The 25,172-nt window shown below is 38.4% G+C and overlaps 1 protein-coding gene across 1 annotated transcript in view; it reads right to left on the reverse strand.

Annotated features, from left to right (window-relative positions):
* Window positions 1-25,172, reverse strand: part of CTNNA3 (catenin alpha 3) — a 497,320-nt gene that overhangs the window by 92,204 nt on the left and 379,944 nt on the right. The window contains exon 12 of the mRNA XM_014940453.1: window positions 11,185-11,385. Within this exon, the coding sequence (XP_014795939.1) occupies window positions 11,185-11,385 (201 nt within the window). The remainder of the gene's footprint in view (window positions 1-11,184; window positions 11,386-25,172) is intronic.

The following is a 25,172-nucleotide window of genomic DNA, read 5'->3' on the forward strand; positions in this document are numbered from 1 at the left end:
TACGTATCAAGGGAGGGGCATCTCCAGGCACTCTGCAGTACAGACAGTGCTCCAGGGAAAAATAAACCAACCCTACCCAAGAACTCAAGAAGTTCACTATCTTTGCAAAATAGTATGAGTTGTGCCGACTTTGACCAATCAGACTTTGACTAGAACCTCTCTGGGCAACCTTTCAAAAGCAGTCACATACATTTGGATAGAACCTGAATATCTTTTCCATAGAGTCATAAAATTGTCTAGGTTGGAAGGGACCTTTAAGATCATCCAGCCCAACCATCAACCTAACCCTGATAAAAAAACATCACTAAACCATGTCACTAAGCACTTTGTCAATCCATCTTACGTTAACAAAACTAATTTAACTGCATATACCGCAAGGAGCACAACTATTTTAGAATATTTTTGTATACCTAATTAAACCTAAAACCAAATTAAAAGCGGTTCTGAAAATGGTTTCAAGTGGAATTTGAAGATAACTGGAAACCCAAAAGAGCAAGTATAGACACAAAAGACTGAGCAGGTGATCAAACACTCAATGGCCCCCAGATCATACAGGACTGACGTGAAAAATGAAACTATTCACAGAACCTAATAAAACTGCTTGTATCTTTCTTACTTTTATACTAAAAGATGAAGCAACAGAGAACACAATGCTCTCACGTATCAGTTCTATACTGAAAACAGCATGATGAGCTACTAAACAAAATAAAGGAAAAAAAGGTAGACTATTGAACTAATTCCAGTCATACTATTCAACGTGCTCCTTCCCTTGATTCTTAACCCAGAGGTAAAAAAAGCAAAGAAACAAACTGAATGAGCTGTCTACACTCAGTATAATTGCAACCTGCAGTACATATTTTGCCCCACAACAGAAACCTTGCCTTAAATAACCACCTGCCAGTAACATTAAAAAGAACATTTTTCAGTATTTACCTGAAACTTCTCAATCAATTGGTGACTAGTTAAATTAGCAACATCTACAGCTATTAGTGCTAATGCTAATATTATCAGCAGGAAGAAATTCTTTAGGTAAAGAAATTTCTGTACAAGAATCCAGAGAAACAGTGAGAATGATTAATTATAATGGGTACTGGCTGTTCTGCACATACAGTTAGGGTGAACTCCAACTGCAACAGACTGCTGACAGACAAGAAAGTGATTGTCAATTAGATTTCCTGCTACTTTCAATTCTATGTAGAGAGTATGGAAAGGCTAAAAAAGTTCCAGAAGATCTTTTTGTTCTTTACTTATGGTTTAAAGTTTACAAAGGCTGACTACAAGAATACTTCCTCTTCACATGCGGTGCAGAAAAGAACTTTTCTCCAAGACTCAGAATAGCAGGCTTTAATAAAGACTCAAGAACGTCAGTTATTAACTCTAAGTACATCAACTCACGAACGATGGTTTGAAGTGGAATAAAACTATATGAATAAAAATAACATTGCTTCTAACACTATTAATATCTTTGAAGGTGTTCTTAGGTACAGGTACTTACTTCCCTTATTTGACTCATAGAACAGTATCTAAGCAAGACAAGTGAAGGAACTGAGTAAATACAAGATGACTATGTTGTTATTTAGAACAAATCTGGAGCACTGCTGAAAATCTTCCTATTAACTCAGTGCAGGAGAGGAATCAACACAATTTTAAGACAGCAGACTACACAGCAAACAAACACTTTGAAAATATACAGTACCAATAGACTTTAAATGTTTATCTGCCTATCTGTAAATGCATCAGATGAAAATCATGTAGATTGATTGCATCCATTTGCAATGTTGCTATGCTTCACCTCCATTTAATACATGATACTTCATATATGAAACCTGCATTAGCATTCTGGAGAAATTCATATATTCAGAATGAGATTTCTGCAACCCTTTAACACTAAAAATCCTTCTCAAATACTAAAACTACTTATTTTTAACAGCAAGAAGGCACTCTTCTCTGGGAATCTGAGATTGCTACTGCAGAGTACGAATGCACACATTAAAACATTTAATTACCCAGAAAAGATGACAAGTCTTACATGAATGCAGCTGGTGTCTAACATGAGGAAAAAAAATCACAAACACGTTGTTTGAAAAGGACTTCTGCATATTATCAGGATCAGTCTCCTCCTTAAAAGTAAGACCAACACTACGTCTTGTCTAGCTAACACTTGAAAACCCGGTCTGGTCCCACTGTCTCTGTAACCACCTCTCAAGAAGCTGTAGCCTTCTATTCGACTGCCCCCGGCCGCCACCTCCTCAGGTTACACAAACCTTCAACCTCTCCCTCTCCGCACAGGTCGCCTGCTCAAGGTCACTGGCCAGCCCGAGAGCCCTCTGTTATCCAGAAAGCTTTTCCCCAGCATTTCTGAATTTAGCAAGGCCTACTTTGGAAAGCCTACAGTGAGCACCTTCCTGTTTTCTAAAGACAAGTTCTCGGATTCTTCCCCCTTTCTTTTCAGCATTCTTGTTGTAATCAATACATCATCTTTCTTTAATGTTTGGCATACTACCACTGAATATTGTTTATTTTACCATGAATACTTCCTCAGAGACCTGCTCCACAGCATTTCCTGAAATCTAGCCTCCCATTCTTAAAAAATAAGCTTATTTTAAAAAAAGGGGGCTCCAGGAAATCTAAGAATAAACATAGTTTTATTACTTGCAGCCATCTTCTAGAATAGATCACTAACACTTCTGACTTCAAACCTAACAGTAAGTTTCAAGAAATTATTTTAAGCCTCTCTCAACACCAAAAATAAAGTTACTGGCAAAACACTAACAGTGTGATAGAAGAAATGCTAACTTGCCGTTTCAGTTCAGGAAATAAGTTATGGAACTGCTTCCGATTTAAAAAACCCAAACAAATACAACAAAATCCAAGCCGTTGAAACATCTACGGCTTCTCCCAAATGTTTTTGCTGATTAGGAGGGGCCTCAAGCTGTTTACTGCCTAACCTACTTGTCACAGTCCAAGCATCCCATGGGAGAACCATGCCTGCTGCTTTATATTGCCTTGGAAGGGTGAAGCTTTCTGTAAGGAATTTTTTGTACAATGCCCAAGGAACACACCTTCTCATCTGCTGAAGCTGTCTACCGTTTAATTCCTGACAGGAATCGTAAAGGAGCATGAGTAACAGACAGCTGTATGTTCCTGCATGAAACTCTAAAACTGATGGGTGCACTACTTAACACTTTCTTTGCAATCTACTGAATTATTACAAAACTACTCCAGCTACAGTTGTGTAACAGCACTGGGTAAAGTGAGGACCTTATCTGGTGCTCTCATCAACTGCAAGTCAAAATAAAGCCCACTGCAGACAAAACTACCTTCAGAGATGACCTTGTACAGTGCTGGCAGTGATGGGATTCTGATAGAAAACAGAATCTGGGGTCCCCAGAAAGTAAGAAGCCCTGTTTACAGAAATACTTTATTCGGTATGTAATGCATTCAATGCTGCTTCTCCAAATAATGCCATGAGTGGCGGTGCTGAGAGACTTACCGAGATCTGAGGTGCACAAAATCACACCAAGCATGTAATTTCTGATTTCAGCAAGACGCAATTTTACTACGTTAACAGATTTACAACCCATACATAAATACACACACGTACACAAATCCTACTGAATTATGAGTACGCTCTCCTCATCAACATCTGTTGCATCATTTCCAAATCTAAGAGCTCATCATTACTAAGGAAGAAACCAGGAAGGTTTGGAACCAGGGCATATTTGGCAGAAAAGAATCTCGGTGAGATGGCATGAAAATCTTAAACAGAGCAGAATTCGGAAGGGTTAGCTGTATATAGTAGGAAATATTACTGCGGGGAGGGAGATCATATAATTTTATGATTATGATATAGCATGTTATAAAAACTATGAATTTTATTATAAAACATTAAAAAGAGTATTCAACGCAAAAATTAAAACTGTGCAAGATGCTTTTTGTAAATTTAGGTTAGAAAATAACAACAAATAATAGCTACAAAGAACTGGGAGTGATCTAAAACTGAAGAACAAGAAGTTATCACAGTATTTCAGGTCTGAGGAAATCCTTAATGAGACTGGATTCCATGATCTTCCTGGGCTCAGCAGTGAGACTGACCAGCTTGTAATTCCCCAGGTCTTTTTTCCCTTTTTGAAAACAGGGGTTGTTTCCCCTTTTCCAGTCAGTGGGAACTTCCCCAGACTGCCATGACTTTTCAAATATAACAGCAGCTTAGCCACTTCATCCACCAGCTCCCTCAGGACCCATGGATGGATTCCACCAGGTCCCATGGACTTATATATCTTCAGGTTCCTTAGATGGTCTCAAACCCGACCTTCTCCTACAGTGAGCTCTTCATTCTCACAGCCCCTGGTTTTGCCTTCTTCAACTAGGGTGGTGTGGTTACAGCCCTTGCCAATTAAGACTGAGTCATTCAGTAGCTCAGCCTTTTCCATATCCTGGGTGACCAGGTCTCTCGTTTCCTTCTGGAGAGGGCCCACATCTTCCATAGTCTTGCCTTTATCCCTGACGTACTTATAGAAGTTTTTCTTGTTGTCCTTAATATCCCTGGCCAGATTTAATTCTATTTGGGCTTAACTTGCCTAATCTGTTTCCTGGCCAGTTGGACAGTTCCTCTATATTCCTCCCAGTCTACCCATCCTTACTTCTACCCTCTATAGACCTCCTTTTGCTTCCGAGCTTGTCCAGGAGCTCCTTGTTCATCCATACAGACGTCCTGTTTTTTTTGCCTGACAACTTCTTTCCTGGGATGCACTGCTCCTGAGCTTGGAGGAGTAGATCCTTGAATACTAACAGTCTTCCTTGTGCCCTTCTCCCCTCCAGTACTTTTTCCCTGTTACCCTGCCAAGCAGATCCCTCAAGAGGCCAAAGTCTGCTCTCCTGAAGTCCAGGGTAGTGAGCTTGCTGTGTACCTTCCTGACTGCCCTAAGGATTTTGAATTCTACCATTTATTGATCACTGCAGCCAAGGCTGGCCTTGAGCATGACATTCCCCACCAGCCCCTGCTTGTTGGTAAGGACAAAGTCCAGCATGGCTCCTCTCCCATTTGAAGAAAAAAGTTGTTGTTGACACATTCCAAGAACTTCCTGGACTTTTCATGCCCCGCTGACTTCCCCAAGAGGGTCAGCCTGGCATATTGGACCCTCTGTTCCCCTCAGAAGGGAGTCACCTACAGACTACAACGTGCCTCTTCTTCCTCATGGAGATGTTTTTTAAATGAGGGGTAGGCCTTGCCAGTCCTGGCAACTCTTCTGGTGTAGCTGAACCATCTTCCATATCATCCATGGGCTGGCTATGACAGTCACAAGCACGAAGGGCTATTGCTTTAGTCTAATCATCATCATGCAATTATGAACAAAAAGTATTTTAGGCCAAGTCATGCAAACACCCTCAACATCTTTCTTAGTTAATGATTTTTCCCCCCCCTCTGCTTGTTGGTAAGGACAAAGTCCAGCATGGCTCCTCTCCCATTTGAAGAAAAAAGTTGTTGTTGACACATTCCAAGAACTTCCTGGACTTTTCATGCCCCGCTGACTTCCCCAAGAGGGTCAGCCTGGCATATTGGACCCTCTGTTCCCCTCAGAAGGGAGTCACCTACAGACTACAACCTGCCTCTTCTTCCTCATGGAGATGTTTTTTAAATGAGGGGTAGGCCTTGCCAGTCCTGGCAACTCTTCTGGTGTAGCTGAACCATCTTCCATATCATCCATGGGCTGGCTATGACAGTCACAAGCACGAAGGGCTATTGCTTTAGTCTAATCATCATCATGCAATTATGAACAAAAAGTATTTTAGGCCAAGTCATGCAAACACCCTCAACATCTTTCTTAGTTAATGATTTTTCCCCCCCCGGCTCTTACAGTAATTCTCTGTTGGATTGTTTCTTAAAAGCTGTTCCTTGTCTGAGTTGAACACCAATTTCACAGGTTCAACAACTCCATAAACTCGCATATTCGAGCCCCATTCCAGTTTTTCTATCAAATGTTTGGGGATTTTTTTTCATGTTTTACAATACAGAGACTCAGTCCTCTTTAGAAGTCTTCAAGCTTCACAAGCAAGGCTAAAAACCTCTAAATACGAAACAGACTCCAATAGAAAATACTATCTTTAAATGTAATTATGAGGGTTATGAATGTGCAGTGGAAAATATTTTTAAATTAATGAAAACTTTTTATTTTGCATGTACCACAGAATGAGCAAGATTCATCCATCTCATTTTAGCTACCCCCAAATAAATCACCTACAAAGAAGTTGGTCATATTGGTATCTTTCATACTACAGGAATAGGTAAGGAACTTCAACAGCTGACTCATCCAATATAACCTGAAGATGTATCTTAAGAAAAATCAATGAAGTCTCTGAAGGCACTTCTCTCTCCCCATTTTGGCTTAGATGGCATGCCAAATTTGAGAGGATGAAATAAGTACCAAATGTCACAGTGGGCAGGAAAAAACACATTGCAAAGCTTTCTTACATTTCCTCATTACCAGATGTCTTTTGGGTGAGAGAAAATCTACAGTCCTGAACTGAAGAAAACAGACAATCCCTACTGCAAAAGACTCAGACAGTGGACAAAGGAAACTGACAGTCATTTTGTATAAGCTGTTGCAACAAGCCTACAAACTGTATTTGGAAAAGGCAAGTGAAGCATCTAGGAAAATACAAAGTCATTAGCTTGTGCACATAACCATGCAAGACATGGAGGTAAATGGAAAATGCAAATAAAAAGGACAAGATGGAAGGAAGCTCATATCAGGTAACACTAATATCCTTTATTGCTAAGATAAATTACCTTTTCCCAGAGAAAAGCAATGCAGCAGATTTAGTCTACCCTGCAGAAACGTTTAATAAAGTACCATACAAGAAAGCTCTGTTTCAGGTGGAGTAGATCAGTATTAATATGGAGGCTATACAACTAATCACACTGAAAGGGCTATAAAGTGAGAGGAGACTCTGGAATAATAATCTTGGGACCAATAAATAAATAAATAAATTCATTAGTGACCTGGCAAACTGTGATGTTAAAACATGCCACCAATACAGAAGACAGCTGGGTCAGGAAGAACAGAATGACTTTTAGGACAAAATCACAGGAAAGGACTTCAAAAAAAGGTAGCAAACTTGTGAAGGTTTTAAAGAAAATCACTGAACACAAACTCAATCTTGTCCAGAACAAGTCTAAAAGTTCAGTATTGTTCAACATTTTCATGGTGAGGCCCATTCTGTCTCAGAGATTAAACTCTGCCTTAATCCATACTTCAAAGGGAGTGAGAACAGTATTGTGTGTCATATCAGTATCTCTCAGAACAATGCCTGCAGCTGACCTTTAATTTGAGAACAGTGTTTTTCATTCCAAATACTACTTCATTATTACTCCTCAACTTACAGTCAAGGTTTATCCCTGTGTAACTTACAAGATATTTCATAACTGTGGTTTTAAGAATCTGTGGACAATGGTTTGCTGTAATTCCATCAGCACTACTAGAATAAAAAAACACGGATTCAAAACTCCAATGATTCAGAGAAAGATACCTACACTAGTTCCTTAAGATAGTTAAAATACTTCTCATCTTTGTCCCCACTCCTTGTTTTTTACAAGTTCCTTAGATCTAAATAACTAGAAGATTTATATATCTGTATACATACTTACATATGGATATAGTGTATCATTGTGATTTGACATGAAAGCAAAACTGCAGACAAAATTTACAATAAATACAGGCTTTTTACTATATCAACAGATATATGCCATAACATAAATTGTTCCCTTAAACAAAACTGAAGCAGATTCTGTCAAGTAGTAAAATAATAGAGTAGACTTTGATATTTAAAAATACAGTACATGGTTACTCTTCCAGTTCTGAACTGGAAAGACCTTACATTTTTATATAGCATTTCTAAAGGTTTCATTTTGCTTTCATGCAACAGCACACAAACCATATCAAAATGCAAGGATCTGCATATTTCAATCTAACCAGCAGTGTCAGACATTAGGAAAGCCAGAGAGGTATCAGTACTAACATTTTCATGGTCTTAAATATGCCAGAATGCAGGCTGAATCTCTATCACCTTTGTACTTGTAAAATCAAGATAGGAAACGTTGATTTAAACAACTGCCTGCACAGAGTATACAGACCATTGGACTGAACACTTTTCTCCAGTGGTCCAGAAAGGTTTCATATAGACCCCGGGGCAAGCATTTTCAGGGCACAATCCTCAATGCTGATTTCCAATCATCTAGAGTAAGGAGCCTGCTAGAATGTTTTCCAGTTCTTTCCTACCCACTCAACTACATGCCCTTCCACTGAAGCCCGAGAACAAGAGGGGACAGAGTATGTCCCCATCTCATTCTGATGTAGAACAAGGACACAGCCAGCACACTCACTCAGATCAGCAGCTAGGAAGCATTCCATTGTGATGTAGAACAAGGACACAGCCAGCGCGCTCACTCAGATCAGCAGCTAGGAAGCATTCCTGCACCCCAAAATCAGTTGTAGCCTCATGAATTTAACCAGTGTCACATAGGAACCCTGTACAGACAGTGGCAGTCTCCAAATGAACTATCCTCACTATCAGATCATATATTATCTTCCTGCAGTCTTCTACTAACTTTCCAAATTAATCCTATGGACACCATCCTCCGCTAGCATGTCACCCTGACATATGTCTAAAGCTCATTCACCTGGTGACCTGAATTAAGCAGCTGTTTTGTAACAAAACTATGTATGACCACATACTCACAATGTCATAATCCATACACACACAGAGTGCAAATCAAGGCTGCAAAGACAACGTTAGTTCTGGTATTATCTAAATTCTGAGAGCTCAACTCCGCAACATAAATGGTGCTCTTAAGGACCCCTTGTCAGTTTGTGTGAGGTTTTCTCCTTCTTGGGGGAAAGTGAAGGGGCAAAATGGAGGAACTGCATAACATAAGCCTGAGAAAGCAGACACTCCATTCTATGGTGCTGCAGAGATCCATTCAGCTTTTATCTAACGAGGACTACACAACTTGAGCTAAGAAATTAAGCACCAGTTTTAATGCTCATTGTACAGCAATATTACATTATTATTGTTAAATAGCCCACTTTACCATCTCAAATATGTCTGATGTATTCCAGCTGAAGAGACAAATTTAGTGATCTTACACTCTTTTCTTGAATATACTGTAATGCAGAGAATTTAACCTCTTTTTTTCTTATAAAGTACCTCAACATATGTGCTACAATTTAATGTCAGTCTTTGTTTTAACAAACAATAAATGTATCTGTTCCTCTTTATGCACAGTTATTTTTGTCCTATTACCTCCAATTTGCATCCTTCACGTTTCTGGCTCCCCTTCTCTCTTTCATTTGCACTTTTATTTCTCTGCCATTTCTGTGTACACTATTGTTCTATAATTCTACTTTCACTAACTCTATACTCTGCCTGCAGTAATTTCTCTTCAGTACCACATTACCTTTTCACTGGGCATAACGGAGGCACTTCACTGCCCTAGGTTACTCATGCAGGCTAACTTAGGAGCTAATGGCAGCATAAACAAACAATTCTCTCCTAGTGAAGTGTCAGCTTGCAATCAGCTGGCTTATGAAAGACCTAGCAGTGATGGTGTATCTTGGGTTACACCTGACAGCTGCAGCCTACCTGCATTTTCCCTGTACGCTTAAACAGAACAAACAAAACCAAACCATCAAGGAACTCAAAAACCTTGCATGATTTGATGTCTGTTCATTGCACATCATATAAATTCAGGTAATGAAAAGTACATGTTTCTTTTTTTCACTCCTACTGAATAACCTAAAGATAGTGGATTCTTAGGTTTGAAGATGACACCATGCTTGATGTCCCTTGACACAGGCAAACATTCTAACCAAAACCAGTTTTATGTCTTCCTGTCTTTTATAGATACACAGAGTTAGGTACATTATGTATTACTGTCAAAGCAAGGCAACAGAACAGAAATCAGTGTCAACTCCTAATTTGTTTAAAGACTACCAGCTTCAAGAAAGAAGGGTTCAGCTTTTAAATAGGAATCAAAACTATGCTTTCCTACAATTGCTGTTTCCCTTGGCATTTGTCACAGCACTTTCAGAAGTTATGAAAAAAGGATGATGTTTTGAAAAGTTCTTAGATTTTTTTTTAATCAAAACATCAGAAAATAAGGTAAAAACAGGCAAGTCTATTTCAAACTCTTCTCACTATTCTGTCCCTTCTGCCACTTCATTGTGATGTCAGTTCACTCTCGTTTCACATAAAGACAGTTCTGGACCTATTTGAACTGATTAAGTGCGAGCTCAAACAAAATTCCTGTCTTTTCTTGCAGTAAATAAAAGTAGATGTCAGTCATATGTAAGATACTAGAAATTTGTTTAGATTGACAGTGCTGAGATTTAGACTTCTGAGTTCACAAAGCTAAATCCTATTTCCAGACCTGACAGAAAGTTTCTTAATGACCATTTTTTAACTTCCCAAATATCAGATTTGCAACCGATGAAAACATGGGAGTTCTGGGAGCTCCACGGGTAATTTTCTTTATTAAATGTACACTATGAAAGGCAAAAGACTCATTTATGTAAACAGAAACCATGTATAGAATTACTGCAGTTACACTCCTGCTGCCAGTACAGATATGCTCCAACATAGGATACTCTCTTCTTGAATATAATGAAAAAGGTACTAACAGTACTAAATTGTAGGAATTTCCAAATTTGCTTAGCAGAACTGAAGATGCCTGGAGATTTCTAAGCACTGCTCGACAGCCCTTAAAAGGGGCAAACACACACAAATCACAAACCTGCTTCTCCTTGTCCAAGTTTGCCTTTCATCTGCTTAGAACAGATCTGATGAGCCCAGGAAAACGAAGTGGAAAACTGCTGCTTCATCAGTGATACGTTTCCAAACATTGTTTCTTGCATTTAAGAGTTCTGGTAAAACTCTTCCGTAACTTATAAAACCTTACAAAAATGATGTAAGTCAAATAAAATTTTGAAAACTACTTTTGAACTGCATGATATCATTACAATTGGAATATTATGCTGAAAGGAGATTAAAGACCCTATAATGAATTATTAGTGCACAATTAGTGCATCAGACAAGGGAATCAGAGGATTCACTTTAAATGTGGCATATATAGGGAAATTTACACCACTAAAGAAATTTAGAAGGTAGCTTAGAAATCAGACTTACCATTCTTGGTCAAATATTGAACATTTGTCATCACTCCTTCAGTGTAAGCCCCTGGTTCATAATTGTCCATCTCACCCGACACAATATGAGCTACTCTTGAAGCACGCCCTCGGATTGCACCGGCTGCACGATCCAGATTGTCCGCATTTTGCTCTCTCAGTGCAATGATACACTTGTTTACATCCTCAAGAATATGGCTTTCTGCAAATAAAACAGTATTTTGTTTTAGATGGCACCTCTTACACAATCACACATCAACACAGAGTTGACTGCATTTTTTCCTTTGAAATGCACTGGACAACACAGGCTTGGATAAAAACCTTACGATATGAAATTTACACTGAATCCTTAAAACAATTTATTAATTACTAGAATGTAAAGGTATAGTAATACTCTCCTGTAAGCAAAAGAAATGATATTGAGTCAGCAACTGCTATAAAAATATGAAAACAATGAAACCTTACAAAGCCAGGGAATATTTGCAGAATGAAGAAAAATTTTAAGGGATTAAAGCTGTTACTGTTTGTTGACACCTTCTTAAGCCACTGTTAGAAAAGGTTCCATAGCAAGATGAATCTCTGCCGACAACCAATTGCCCCAACAACTGAACTAACTACTTTTACATCAATACGCTAATAACCTCATGCTAAATCAAAATTTTAAGTGAATAGGTAGAGCAGTATTTTTGCCTGGTACTAAAATTATGCAATTACTTATTAAACTATTGCAATAGGCATCATTATTACAAAATGTATATTGATTACATATTTTCCATACGATTTAAATGTCTTCTTATTTATCATAATATATTTACTGTATTACTATGTATATTATTGTTGTATATATTATTGGTGATGTTCAGATAAATATGTGCATATATATATATATACACACACATACACAGAGTATCATTTATCAGTATATTATGACAATTACATAGCACTGGCTTTCCCGCCACAGCTACATTATTTCACTGTGCCTTCTTGCCACACAGGACTTCTCCACTTCAGCTATCTGTGTCATCTCCTAATGCCAGCATTTCTCTTTTCTATTATCACACTTTCATTCCTACAGTATTCTTTTCCTCTTTAGAATTCCTCATCACCTCACAAATATGAAGTCACATTGCACAATTTTCTTCATCTTTTCTACAATATGGCAACTGGTTTATCGCTAACTCTAGTTAAAATGATTTGCTACAACATATCCAAAGCCTATCCATTTTTACTTTACTAATTAAAACAAATACACGTTACAGTCACCTTCTGCCTGTCCAAATATGCATACATTCAAAATTTTACATTTCTGGCATAAAACAGAACACGCAGGTTCAGAATAGGCAGGGAGATGCTATTAATTTATGTGAAACACATAATGACACAGAACCTCTGAAAGTCAAAGTGTCTCCTGGACACCAGTTCTTAGATGAGAGATTAAAAGGGTTAAAGATGATCTTTCCAGTAAAAAGCTTCCAAAAAAAAAAAAATAAACATGCACAAAATCACCCCATTACTAAAAGGCTGAAAGATGCAATAAAAAAGGACTATTCTTCCATAGCACTATTAAAAGAACAACAAACACAACAGCATATATCACAGTAATTGCTATCTTCTGACTATAGACAGAAGGGCTTTCGCATTCATCGGGCTTCTTCAATATTTGATGAAGTTAAGACAAAGAAACACAAAGGAGCTGAAGTAGCATATGTTCTATGGTTATCCTAAGAGGTGGCCAATGGTATCTTTGCTAAGGATGGGAGCTGAAATAAGCTGACTCTCTTCCTCATAGATCAAATATGTTTATATCTGGCAGTCCGCTCCAATGCAGGTAGAACTGCAAAGTTGTTTCAGCTGTTTTGGCTTTGAAAGACCTTTTTTCCTTTTTTTTTTTTCTTTTCTTTAAGTGGCAGTAGTTCCCCTTTGCAGAGACAAATTGAGCGGCTTGACACACTTCCACACTAAAAGGCACCAAACACTCAGTACAGAAGAGACACTTGACTTAATCTTGAACCTTTCTTTGTTATTTCACTCAGCTTTATGTGATGTGATGACCTCACTGGAGGGAGCTTGATGTCTGTGTGTGTAGAACAGCCAGGAAAGAGAGATTATTCTAACATACATAAATACAACATAAGCATGGCATATTTGCATGGGTGACTTGGAAATGCTAAACATGAACAGTTAAAAAAACCCATAGATTTGGCCAGAGGAAAGCACAAGGAGAAAATGGTTGCTTAAAGACTGATGGAAGCAACTGTTGGGTTGACACAGTCAAAAATGAAAATGTAGGCAAATGCAGAAGGGTGCCAAGCAAAGAATTATACAATTCCTCTTCTAAGATAATTACACTTGTGTCTTTCTGAACATTAATTTTCTCAAAGTTTTTCAAATGGCAACAGTAAAGCTGTATTTGCGTTTAACAAACTATTTTTGATACACAAATACGTAGTAATGGAAAAAAAGAGCACCAGCAGGAAAGATAGAGATGAAGGAAGAAATACTGGTACGAAAGTAATTAAGACTGGTTATAAACCCAAAGGGTAACTGAGCTAAGTAAGAATTCAGGATGAAGCCAGAAGACCGTATCAGTAACATATGCTAGTATTCCCATCTATATCCCCAATACTGAATGGCGTATTCTGTTTTTTTCAGGCAAACGAATATAAATATAAAATTTAACTTATGGTATAAAGGATAATACCATAAACTATAATGAAAAAGAGAATATGTTTATGGCTTTAAAGCTTAAATACTTGATAAAAGCTTCTATATTAGTTTTGCTATTTAATTTCCTACACAGACCTAGTATCTGCTTTGTCTCTCAGAGAATGTAATGCAAAAACATTAGAAATGCAGGATGTGAAGGCAACGGATTAACTGTCTTCAGAAGTGCCGTTGTGAAACTTCTCTTGTGCTAAGCCATGAAATAACGCAGAGATTATGTTTCTTGTTAACACACATGAATGCCATTCAGTATGTCAGTATTAAATTACATTTTATGTTATACAATAAATTGGACAATCATGGTAATTGGGACAGACAAAACACACTGTGAGGTAATCCTGAATTACTAACTGTGCCTGGGATAAGTATCTTGGGATTCCACCTATGCAACAATTATGAATTCTGGTTCAGTTTATGGAACTGCTACATCACAGAATGTCTCTGTGAATATGGAATGTCCATATCCTTTCAGGTACAGGTCACCAATCTCCACAGTCAGCAGAAAAGTTTAGTAGTGGTGACTTTGTTAGCACTGTTTGTTCACTCTGTGCACACTCTTAACTACACCCGTGGACTACCATCTACATAGAAGCAGATGGGCAATGAGAGGATTGGCAACTAGTTCAGTTTCACCCATGTCAAACCAACACATCAAACTGTGAAAGAAAAGGGCAAATGACTATATGCCCAAAGAGGTTCCAGGGACTATGCTGTACTATACAGGTTAGTAATGCCTCTTTATTTTTTTAGGCATCTCTCCCTGTGTGCCTTCCACAGCAGGAAGCTTCCAAACAACCCAGTATGTGAATGTGCACAAGGCTGAAAAAGGCTGACGGAAAGAAAGAGAGAACTGACATGCACAGAATGCAGGAGAAGGGACTAACAAAATCCCACTTCTGCTGCCACAGTTATGTCTAAAATGAAGTGATATCACCATTATAGATAAATTACAGAAGTGGACGGAGCAACCTCCACTTTAAGGACCTTCAGGTGAAGAATACACTGCAGTTAAAAGTAACTGTTCAGCAAAGACAAAAACTAAAGGGCTTAGTCCTGCGTAATAGAAAGGTAGGGCTCTTCTGATACCTACCAAGTGACATTTCCGTAATGAAAAAACATAGTTCACTGGTTATCTTGTGTGATATGAATCTCAAGTAAATTTCAAAAAAATTAAAAAATTGCATGTGGCCTAACACATAATGTAAAGCTCTCAGTTTCCAAACCTAAGAGATGTCAAAGCCAACACTTTTATGGAGAAAAATAAAGCAAACTTGAGGCCAGAACTGACCCAAACTGGCAAGAATACTTTTAAGTAATTTTAGAATTGAACTATCAAAGCTCCTAATAATATCAAATAATATCAAAGAATGCAAATCAGAATGTGATCCTTCCAGATACTGTATTTCAAAGAATACAAAGATGTAGGCAGATTTTATTAACTGTATAATGTCCATTCACCTTGTACTAGAAAAGATGCGCGACATCTTTTCTTGCCACATCCACAGGTTGTCATGTGTAAGGGGTCAGTTGAGAAGCTGGCAGTTGCCATACATAGGTCAAACACCCATAAGCTCGTCAGCATGACACAACGCAGGGACAGTATGTGCACTCAATGAGCAGAAACGGCCTTGTCCCCACACACTGGCACTATACAACGATAGCCTGTCTATATATCCACAGTCAACACGGAGTTTCTCACAATCTTCTGAAGCTCTTCCCAGATGAGGTACTTCACAATCAATAAAACACCACTTAACTTAATTGTCTGAAGGCACAAACAATCCTCTACATTTGCCTTAGCAAAGGAAAGAAACCAGCACTGATCACAGTCCAGCTGAGATTGTTTTAACCTGTATCTTTCTCACAGATGCTTCCTCCTCTTACACAAATGCATTAGATCAACTTATGATTTTCATCCAAGTATCCTACTTTCCAAAGCAGAAAAGGAAGATTAAGATGATGTACCATCTCTTTGTCATGACTCAGAGTGTCTAGTATAGGAGTTAATTGTAACAGTGGATTGATAGATGTTTAAAGAAAATTTCAGACTGCCACGGTCATCACAGCAATTTTCAAGAGTGGTGCATTGTACCTTCTGATTTTCCTCTGGGATCTTGGTGTTAGTTATACTGGCCAAAAATCATATCTCAGCTGAGCTAACCAGTGGATAATAAAGCTGTCTTTGACAAAGCCATGACTCAGACTGTCTCTGGGACAAAAATCAATAGCTCTTCCTTCGTATGTCATCTGAAGAAAAAGACAAGCGATGCCCTTCCATTCCACTTGGCACTGATAAGGCCTCAGCTGAAGCACTTTTCATTAAAGTTCCTCCACTCAGTTCAAGAAAATTGTGGACCAAATGGAGATAGAAGAGAAAAAAGAAAAAGAATTATTAGAAATTTAGGAAATAGAATACATGAAGAAGCACTAGAAAACTCAAGTTAGTTTGGTCTCCTGAAGACAAGATGGAAAATAAAACATACTTTCCTGCAAACCCTAAGCCATAAAATTAGATGTGGAAATGTATGCAGTGATAGTTCAGCCTGACCAAAAAGACTTCTATCTTTTACCATCTGTTGGCATGATAAAATGGGAAGCAAAGAAACTTTGTACAAAAAGTAAAGTTCCTTTCAGACCACTCCTACTCCCTGGGCATACTATCTTCTAGTGCTACTCAGAAAAGCATTCCAAGTTTTCCAATAATGGCACCACCTAGTATGGCAAAAGACATGCTCCCCACAGGCTCATAATATTTTGGTGAACCCCAAAAAGATAACTGAAAACAAATAGTTATTAATAATACCCATACTCACATTTAGTAACTTCTGCTGCCAAAGTTAAGAGAACAAGACCACTAAGTGGAAGGTACAAGTCCAGGTATACAATTCCCTGTTATCACTCCTGTATTCACACAAAATAAGAAGATGCCTTTAATTCCCACCTTTTCCTACATACCGAAGTTCAGAGAATACTCAAGGCTAAATCTCCATGAGCAATCCTATGAAACAGATTTTCTTGGAACTTGGGGCTTTTTAAAATATAATATCTACATTCTACAAGCAAGACAGTGTCTTAGTCACTATTCAAAAAAGAAATCACTGGTAATTACTTAATGTTCAAAGCCCCTGGCAACTTCAGTAGAAGAGTTTTTAAATGAATGAAGAAAAAGAATTACTCAGAACAAGGAGAATAAATATCCTTTCTTCTCCAACTGCTTTAACTAAATGTATTTTATCTGCAAAAACTAGTAAACTAGATGATAACTTCTAATATTATTTGTTGTTAATTTAGCTGACAACACTGTCATTCTGTATCAGACCAACAGTGGTATGGAGAGGCAGGGTTCACAATAGTCTGATATTTACTCAAACACAGGCATGGCGCTTCCAAAATGCTCGGTTTTGGGCACATACAGCTATAATTTAAAATTCACATAGATGTCTATTGCTATGGCCATCTTAAAAAAGACAAGGAGGAGGATCCAGAAAGCTATGGGCTGAGGCTTCACCTCAGTTTCTGGAAAAGTTATGGAACAAGACCTGATGGAAGGTATTTCCAGGCACGTGAAGGACAGAAAGAAGACTAAGAACAAACACCATTGGTTTACCACGGGCAAATCAAGGATCACCAAACGGATCACAATGAGTGATGAAGGACCGGCTCTCTGGATAAGGGGAGTATATTGGTTACTCCTTACTCCAGGAACATTTTTGGCACAGTCTCACTCAGCTCCCTTATAGAAAAACTAGAGACAGCATCTGGGTGGGTGAACAACAGTGACGAAACAGTGTTCAGACCATCAGGCTCACAGGGGAGTGGTGAGTAGTTCGAAGTCAAACCGGAGGCTAGTTACGACAGCTGCTCTTCAAGAAGGGTCAATACTAAGGCTGATACTGTTTAACTTCGTTATTAACACCTTGGGCAATGACAGAGAACGCACCCTCAGCAAGTCTGGAGGCGACAATGACATGTCAGACTGGCTGGCTGGTGCTCTAGAGGACAGGGCTTTGTTCAGAGCAATCCTGACAAGCTAGACAAGAAGCCAACAAGCAACTGGTCAGAAGGTGAAGCAAGGGAAACTTAGGACTTGATGTAAGGAAAAAAAAAAAAATCTTCACTATGAGCATGGTGAAACACTTGAATAAATTGCACATAGAGATCAGAAATGAACTGATGTAGAGGAATGAGTGCAAATGCTTTTGTTTCAGGTGCTAGATAAAATAAAGTATTATTACTTTTAAATAACACTAAGAAAGTCAGCCACAACTACAATCCCTTCCTGAAAGGGGAACTGTGATACCAAGAGACATCAAATTTGGAAGGCTGCACACATGAAAAGCCCCAAGTTAACATGTACGCCTTGTGCTCATGGGTACTAGGCTGCAAGATCTATCTTCCTGCAAGAACATGCCTAGGAAGTGTGCCAGGAAGTTCCAGGAAAGAGTGAGCTAACTTGAAGAAAGGCAAAAATCAAAGAGTGTCCAGTATATTTTGGGATATAAGCACAAAAATGTGGCGGTTATCTCAAACAGTGAGCTGGAGGCTCATGATAAAAGCTACAAGATAACACAAGAATAGGGACGGAACATGAAGATGAATGTGGGCTAAGGGGGGATGGCATAAAGGCACCCCCCCAGGCTGGCTACTGAAAGTTCTTCGGGATCTATCACTCTGTGCAAGTCCCTATAGATGACTTTCTAAGGAATAGAGAAGGAACACCTCAAATTGTATAGTAAACGTCTTGTTTATGTTTTTAGAAACTTCAACCTGTAGTCTGAAACATTAACTTCAGTTCTGTTCACAGAAAATACTAACTGAAATGTGTATTTCTTTTGGATTTTACCTTAGGGTGAACAAAGTATTGATTGAGTTGGCAGCCTCTTCTCGAGGTTCATTTTCATTCACATATGCACGAATGATTCCAAGATGTTAGCATTTAAACTCAAGAAAGCTAAAAAGAAAAAACAAACAAAAAAGCGCCCCAAAAAAACCCCACTCCATCACCACCAAAAAACAATCTCAGAAAATAATAATGTTTCTTAAAGTGAGTGTCTATTAATTACAGAGTTGGCAGCCCAAAATGATCAGTTTAATTGGCTAATGAAGGTTTCAGATTACAGAAAATCTCTCTCTCTGCACGAGCGAGAACCTTATAGCAATATTAATCCTTTCCACAGTTTTATTTCTTTCCCTCATTCATTTTAACATGATTACAATAAGATTTGGTTGGTTTGCTAACTGCTTGTGCTTCAATCCTTGCCCTCAATTTCTTGAGTACAAAATTCAGCCTACAGAAAGGTTTCTGGATTGCCAGCTTCCTCATTCAGCATCCAGATGCATTCCAGGATCCTGGGGAAATGAAGGAGGCACCGTCTTAAATTCTCAGCATGTTTAAGTCTCTTCTTTCAAGGAGCTTTACATAAGCCAGGCTCTGAGATCTCTGAAAAAGAGGCAGTATGCTGTAAAAGCATAGAGGCCATCTTGATGTCTAGATAAGGAACTGGAGAAGGGAAAGGCAAAGAAAAAGTAGATTAGAAGCACAGGCACTTGGATGCGCAAGAGCTAAAGAGAAGCCAGAAAAAGTAGAAATGTAAGCACACCCAGCTGGGTAGGAATCACTTCTCTATCTACGTATTTCAGTTCTCTCTTAGGCTACAAGACCAAGGAAACACTTTCCTCCAGAAACGTGGGGTGATGTGCACTCATCCAACTGCCCCCAGCCTCTTCTTTTGGCCTAGTCATCTTCAACACACCCTTCCTACATCAACTGAGACAAATTATATCACAGAATCACCATGGTTGGAAGGGACCCCTGAGATCATCGAGTCCAACCTCAAAAAACAAACAAAAAACACCACCACCACAAAAACCACAACACGCCACTGCATCACACCTACCCACAAACCAATAGTTTTGCGCACGAGAGCATGCCCCAAAGAGCCATGTCTACACATTGTTGTTTTAGGGACAATCCACCTCATCCTTTATGTACACATTCAAATGTCTTCAATTGACTTAAGCCTTAAAGGTGCCCATTTCTCTCCTCTGGCTATAAAAAGCTGAGAACGCTTAGCTCTGTTTTGATTCTGCAAATTACAGGAGATGGTTCATACTCCCATTATCCATAATACTGTACAGAGCAACAAAGAATTTTTTATGTAATACGATGCTGACTTTGTAAGACAAGATGGGAAAAATAACGAATCGGCGATGGCAGCAGGACATGAAAAAGGAGACAATGAGGGAGACTAAAAAGTATGGTGTTCTTGTTTAATCCTTGAAACTTTTAGTCTCCCTCTTTAGTATGGTGTTCTTGTTTAATCCTTGAAACTCACCATAAGCACAAATCATGTCTGCAGTATACACCTACCTTCCTAACTGCTACTAACTTCCAGAATGTACACAGCAAATCTTACTCAGACTAGCCATGTCTCAGATATTAACCTAAATAAGTATAATTATTCTCTTCTGAAAGAGCATTCTCTTCACCAAAGTAGCCATAACCAGTGTACAGTAAAAGTTTTCAAATAGTCTAACTGACTTTCCTAAAAAAAAAAATTCAACAACTTCAGCTTCTTGAAGTACAATGGAATAAAGCCCTTCATCTTCAATTTGACCATGGTGACTCCTGGTAACAGTGACTAGAAGGCCCTTTGGCCGAGACTAGGCAGCCTTGGACTAATTAGAGGATCTTTTTTTGTCTCAGCTACTGCAGACAGACTGATACTTCAACATTACGTTGTTTATTAGGATTCTCATGATAAATGTACATCTCTTACATCTGATCAAAAATATGGGCACTGACAAATGTCCTCCCCTTCCTCTTCCATAACAAGCAGTACTTCAGTGGACCTGATTTGCTAAACTGCTCCAAATGGTGTCTTCACAATCAAAATAAGTTTACACCTAATACAGTCAGTGCTTCCAGACAAATCCATGAGGACATGAGTAATTCAGCTTACACCCCTCATCTCCTACACCATGATTTAGAAATTTAATTTGTAGTGAACACAGCATGCTGGGAAGAACACTGTCAGGTAACCCAACTCTACATGAATAGGTTAACTGACTCTGCCTGGGGAATGAGATAACAGTCAAAATGAAACAGGTGAGGATCTAAAAGGGGGGAGGATAATGAGGTTCACTAGAATAAGGCACAGTTGCTCAGAGAGGTTGTGAAATCTCTGTTCTTAAGGCTAAATTCAGCATTGGCTCAGCTGCGAGCAGTAGGATGGACTAGACTTTGAGGTCCCTTCCAGCCAGAACGATTTTATGACTGTGAAAGAGAGGGGAAAAAACAGTAAGAACTGCCAGCCAAAAAGAGCATGGGCTAAGGCTGACATATCCAGGCTCCACAAATTACTGAAACACGCCTTCTCTGCATCAGCAAGTTGTTTCACAGATTTGGTCATAAAATTCTTCAGAACATTTGCCACCAACTGTCAAGCCTTAACTTAGACTTTTCTTCTCAGTTTGTTAGCTTAGATGTTATAATTACTTTTCACACTTCTCTTTAGCTACTGGATAATGAAGAATTATTTGCCTTACAAAATCGTGTCATTTTCCTTAGTAGGTGCCATTCAGTTCATAAAATGCATAGGAAAACTATTTTCTTTATACTCAGTCTAGGCCTGTTTCCTTCACATTTACACAGTAATGCATAATCAAAGCATTTATTATACTCCTCAGAATGTTTCCTCTCAAAAAATACAGGACACAGTTTCCCTCTCTGTTTGTCACCTTTATAAACTTCAGGTAAAAATTCTGGGATGAACTGGAAAAGGGCAAAGTTGCAACTTTTCTTTGGGATTTTTTTTTAAATTTGTTTCTTCATTCCCATCAGCTTTTCAGCAGTCTACTAGAACCATCTGGGGGTGAATTCTGAACTACAAGAGAGGATTCACCTTCATATTAGCAGAGGACTGTGTCATACACAAAACATTCCACAAGCCATTCGTCTTTTGTACCCCACTTGCCCCTTCTGAAGGCAGAGTTTCTTACACAGCTGATGAATTAAAGAAGATACAGGCCGGGGAGGGGGAGGGGGGCTGGGGGGAAGTTGTATTCTCAGTGCTATGAAAATAGAGATTCAATTTTCCATATCATTTGCTCTGCCAAAAGAGAAGAGCTGAAGTCTGCAGTTTTATTGCCTTAGGTGAAATATGACTTGGCCCTAAACGGGGCATAAATAAATCTGTTTTCTGCCCTTCTATGGCTGGGAAGTGAAAAATTTATTGTTGCTTTCTAAATTCCGCATTCAAAATCCAAATCTAGCTAAAATACTATCTAACTTCATGAAAATATCCCTTAAAAACTCAGAAAGGCCTTGATGAGTCATAAATCCTTAAGTCTAAAATGGCAAAAGCAATGTTTTCTGAATATCTAAAGGAATTAGTTTATGCCAGGAATTACGCTGAGCTTTTCATTGACCTCCAGTCTTATCTCATTGGAAATGATCATCTTTTGAACAGTGAAATAACTAGCCAGTTTACAGGGAAATAGTTCATGAGATCCATCTTAAAAATCGATGCACAGCTGATATCCTAGTTAATTTCTGGGCAGATGCTATAGGATGAAGAGCTGGCAATCCTCCTTGTTTGGACCAAACAGCATAAAAGAAATTTGCAATTACTAGGAACTACTCAAAGTCTGTCTTCTGATCAGCTGGAGGATTTGGTCAATTTATCACCTTCAGAAAGATTTAATTTCCTCTAGAGGGTGGAGGGGAAATAACAAATATGAAAATTCATCATCTATTTCCTTTTGCTAGATTAGTGGTGTATAATTGGAGACCTTTTGCATTATCTGTTTTACAACATGTGCAACAAAGCAGACGATATTACGTTAAATGGTAGCTATTTCATTTATGGCTATAAAATATTGTCAAAAGATAATAGCCATCTGCCACTCTTAGATAATTGTTCAGGTGAAAACACTGACTTTATGATAATATTATCTTGTACCAGCTTTATATCTGCTATACTGAATGTCTGACCAACACCTAATAATTCTGTTTGACATAACTGCCAACCCAAAGATAGGGCAAATGTTAACAGATGGAAAACATTTAATTGACAAGAGATAAGTTGAGGTCAGAAACTCCAAAGTCTCCCTACAAAAATGCTAAATTCTAAACTACAACAGTTTTCAAGTTTTCCTGGTGGAAGCATTTTACCCATCTTCAAATTGCACTGTTTAGTGTTGAAAATAGTTACCTCTCAAAGCATCACAGTTGCAGAAAGAAAAGCAGCCTTTTTATTAGATTGATTTTTCCACTGAAACATAAGGTGGTATCATTTTAAAGGTCAACACCGCAGCAACACAGTTAGTGTAGCACACCTTGTCTCTGCTTATTACGCAGGAAGCCACAGAAGCTCCCACAGCTGTACAGGCTATTTGCATAAGGCTACGCAGTACAGTTCAAGTGCACAACATGGTTGGAAGAGTATGATACTGGCAAGTGTAGTTTGCAATTGGGAAACAAAAGCAAATTGAAAAAGAACAAGATAATGAGTAAAAGGCTAATATTTAGGGTTTTAAGTACTGAAACGGAGGAGATTTTCAACAGTCTCCCACTGCTAAAAGGGAGAAAATTCAAACAATTTCACATTCAAAAAAAAAATAAAATGCAATTTTAAAGGAACAAGAAAAGATTTCATAGCTCATTTCACATTCAAAAAAAAAAATAAAAATCAATGCACTTTTAAAGGAACAAGAAAAGATTTCATAGCTCATTAGCTTATTATTCTTTTAGTATTAAACCTCCCTGGTCATAAGGGCTAAGGCTACTATCTCCAGTGAATTCGGCGGTATTACCTTAACAACCATGCCTGGAAGGCCATCCCTGCACATAAAGCACGTCTGTGTGAAAAACAGAGTTGTGACATCTGTTCTTGTCTTGCTTTCCTTTAGTTTTCGGTTGCAGTTTTTCTTCCCATCATTTTCATTAGGCAAAACATTAAATTCACCTCCCATTACTATGCTTACTTCAAAGTCTACTTCACAGACCCGAAATCAATTTGGGTCACTGAGAAAGCCGTAATACCCCACCCTAAGCCACTAATGGGTAAAAACCAAAAATTAAGAGCATTTTTCATATTTCCAATGACTATATTAAATGAAAATCACTTCTTTTGCAACATTTACTGCCTTCTTACCAATTCCAAGCACACACACCCTTTATCAGCATATCACTGAATAACACTTACAGAACTGGTTACACAGTACGTAACAGAAAAATATCTAAGGTGTGTGTTCACTAATTGATAATCACATAAATTATACCGACCAAACAAAATGTGCAACACAGACCAACTTCTATTTCTCCTGTATATAGACACACACACAATGCCATACGTGTAACATAAGTAAAACATACCCTCAAGCAGAAAAAATTAAGTGTACGTGTGTATATCCGTGCATATATACATGTATGTATATAGAAGTTTTACACTGGAATTAAGACTACTCAAGAGAACACCTTCTGCATTTACAGTATGATTACAGTTAGAAATAACGCCAAGAAAACAGGAAACCAAATGTATCTGTTGCTGCCTGTATTTTTTTTCCCTAGGGAATGTAGTACTTTAGCAAACTAGGAGCATTGTCTTTACATTCACCTTATTGCAGTCAGGTTCCAAAACAACTCAATTACTGGTTTTATAACCTGCATACAAATGGTGAACAACTTTTGTTGTTCTTGTCTGGGAGGAGGTGTTGTTTTGTTTTGGAGGGGGTAAGGTTTGGAGTTTTCTTTGGTTTTAATGTGGTTTTTTGTACACTACCACACACCATATTTCTGGGATCAAATTTAAAGTATCCACTAAACTCATTGGCAACAGAATTTTAGACACATAAATCAGACTTTGCATGACCCATGAATTCCATTAGACACTTTCCTTGATTTTGCACTCTCCCCTCTCCCCCATCTGCCCCTGATACTCTAAGGATTCCCAGTTTTGTGCAGAACAGGCACATATCGTATCCAGCCGGGAGGTTCCAAAGGGTACGCTACCTCCTGATCATCAAGAAAATCTCATTAGTGTTCTACTGTTTGTAATCAAGTTCTCAAGAGGGGATCTTGAGGGAACACATCACATTCAACAATCAGCTTTTGCTCATCTTGTGCATGTATGTCTGCCTGTTTCATTTTTAAAGAAAAAATGCATTTGGCATGCTGCGCACTAGCCTAGCTGGCTAACTTCCAGTAGTAAAAGTACACACCAGAAGTTTCAGAATTACAACACAACTGTGCACTGGAACCTG

The sequence above is a fragment of the Calidris pugnax genome, unplaced genomic scaffold, assembly GCF_001431845.1.
Source record: "Calidris pugnax isolate Ruff unplaced genomic scaffold, ASM143184v1 scaffold39, whole genome shotgun sequence".
Lineage (NCBI taxonomy): Eukaryota > Metazoa > Chordata > Aves > Charadriiformes > Scolopacidae > Calidris > Calidris pugnax.